The following is a 1550-nucleotide window of genomic DNA, read 5'->3' as shown; positions in this document are numbered from 1 at the left end:
AACGTTATTTGTTGTGGCCTGAGTCGAAGCAGCAGCAGCTCTCTTCATCAATATTTCATTGCACTCTTCAGCAGTAAGTTGAAGTGGCCCGATAGGTGTCATAAAGTGTTTGCTCATCGCATGTTTATCACCAGTTGTAAAAACTAATGCATTAGGAAAAATAGTTGGTGCTGGTGTTGTGTGCGCGGCATCACAATTACAGCCACCCTTGTCACAGGTAAGGGTAAAAACATCCGAGTGTTTTTTAATACGTGCATGGGTGACGTGAGTTTGATTATGAGCTCCGGTATGACCATGAGTTGTTGGTGTCTGCTGACAATTTTCGTTCATCGTAAATACCGGGCGTCTGGCTGTACTGTTGATAACCTTTGCAGGTTTTATGTCAACCTGAATTTTTTGACTGGTGCTCTGATCTTGATTATTGTTAAAAGCGTAGCTTATATTTGCAGTTAGCTCTCCCTGAGGATTATCACGTGATTCAGTACCAGGACCACCTAGCGACCACGCATACCCAAAACCATTGCCCGCGTTGCCTGGTGTCGTGCACATATTGGCAAGGGTAGCGTGATCGGGATCACTTTCACTGGCCACTGTGCTGTTTGTTGGCACCTCACTATCTGTCAACGCATCATCCGCGCCGACTCGTTCCACAACGACGAATTGGTCGGCGGGAAATATCTTGAGCGGCTCCAGGTAGACGTACCCGTCACACTCCAGTATCTCAGCTGTAGTAGTTGCTCGTGAGTATCATATCTGTGTCCCAGTTGGGACGCTGCTGTTGACCTGATTCCTGCAGCAGCTCGTGTTCTGCTATCCCGGGGCTGATTCTGATAAATTTTATTAAAAAATAATGCAGTTGGTTCTCTTTAGATGCTGTTGTTATATTTGCCCGCCAGACGGGTGCCACAGGAAGCTTGCAATCTCGACACTCGTGTTCACCTCGAGTGGTGTCTCCTTGTCTCTCTTGTCTACGGTGACTCTGACTCTGCCTCTGCCGCTGCCTCGTCTCTCCTGCCACTCGTCGTTAATTGTTACTCCCCCTGGGAAATAATATTATTATTAATGATGAGAATATAGAGTTTATTTGTATATTTGCCGCGCCACCGTGCGCGCCAATGATACACAAAAAAAAAGGATATATATTTGTTCGTTTACCCACGTTATATTTTACTTGAGTGTATTGGAGCCAACACCACAGCACACAGTGTGAGTGATTCTTCGTTTCGGTATTGCGAGGGCCCCGCGGCGTCTCACGACGGCAACCGACGGTAAAAGACAACCTCCACCTTCTTTACACGGGAATACAACACCACCACTTGCCTTATATTTAATATCACGACACTTTGCGCGACTTATATTTCCCGCAAATACTATTACGCGTAATTATGCTGGTCATTAATTTAACTTAAATTGCATATTTTATATCTCCATATAAAATAGCCTCATATATCGGCCATTTTATTTGTAAACTACTAAAAAACAATATTACCAATATAACAACATTTTTGGAGGGAGCAGTGTGGCTTTAGGTAACGTCATCTAATACTTTG

The 1550-nt window shown here is 44.4% G+C and overlaps 1 protein-coding gene across 3 annotated transcripts in view; it reads right to left on the bottom strand.

Moving 5' to 3' along the window:
* Positions 1 to 1550, bottom strand: part of LOC103570878 (zinc finger protein ZFP2) — a 3954-nt gene extending 2404 nt beyond the window's left edge. For 2 of the 3 annotated variants that reach the window (XM_014441031.2, XM_014441032.2), the window contains exons 1-2: positions 1160 to 1550; positions 1 to 1040 (exon numbers count right to left, since the gene is read on the bottom strand). The exon at positions 1 to 1040 is cut by the window's left edge and continues 821 nt beyond it. In XM_014441031.2, coding sequence (XP_014296517.1) covers positions 1 to 549 — 549 coding nt within the window. In that variant the 5' untranslated portion in view covers positions 550 to 1040; positions 1160 to 1550. Of the gene's footprint in view, positions 1041 to 1155 lie in introns of all 3 variants that reach the window. The other variant, XM_053736872.1, reaches the window with a different exon arrangement.

Source organism: Microplitis demolitor, chromosome 2, assembly GCF_026212275.2.
Source record: "Microplitis demolitor isolate Queensland-Clemson2020A chromosome 2, iyMicDemo2.1a, whole genome shotgun sequence".
Lineage (NCBI taxonomy): Eukaryota > Metazoa > Arthropoda > Insecta > Hymenoptera > Braconidae > Microplitis > Microplitis demolitor.
This window is presented reverse-complemented; position numbering and strand designations above follow the sequence as displayed.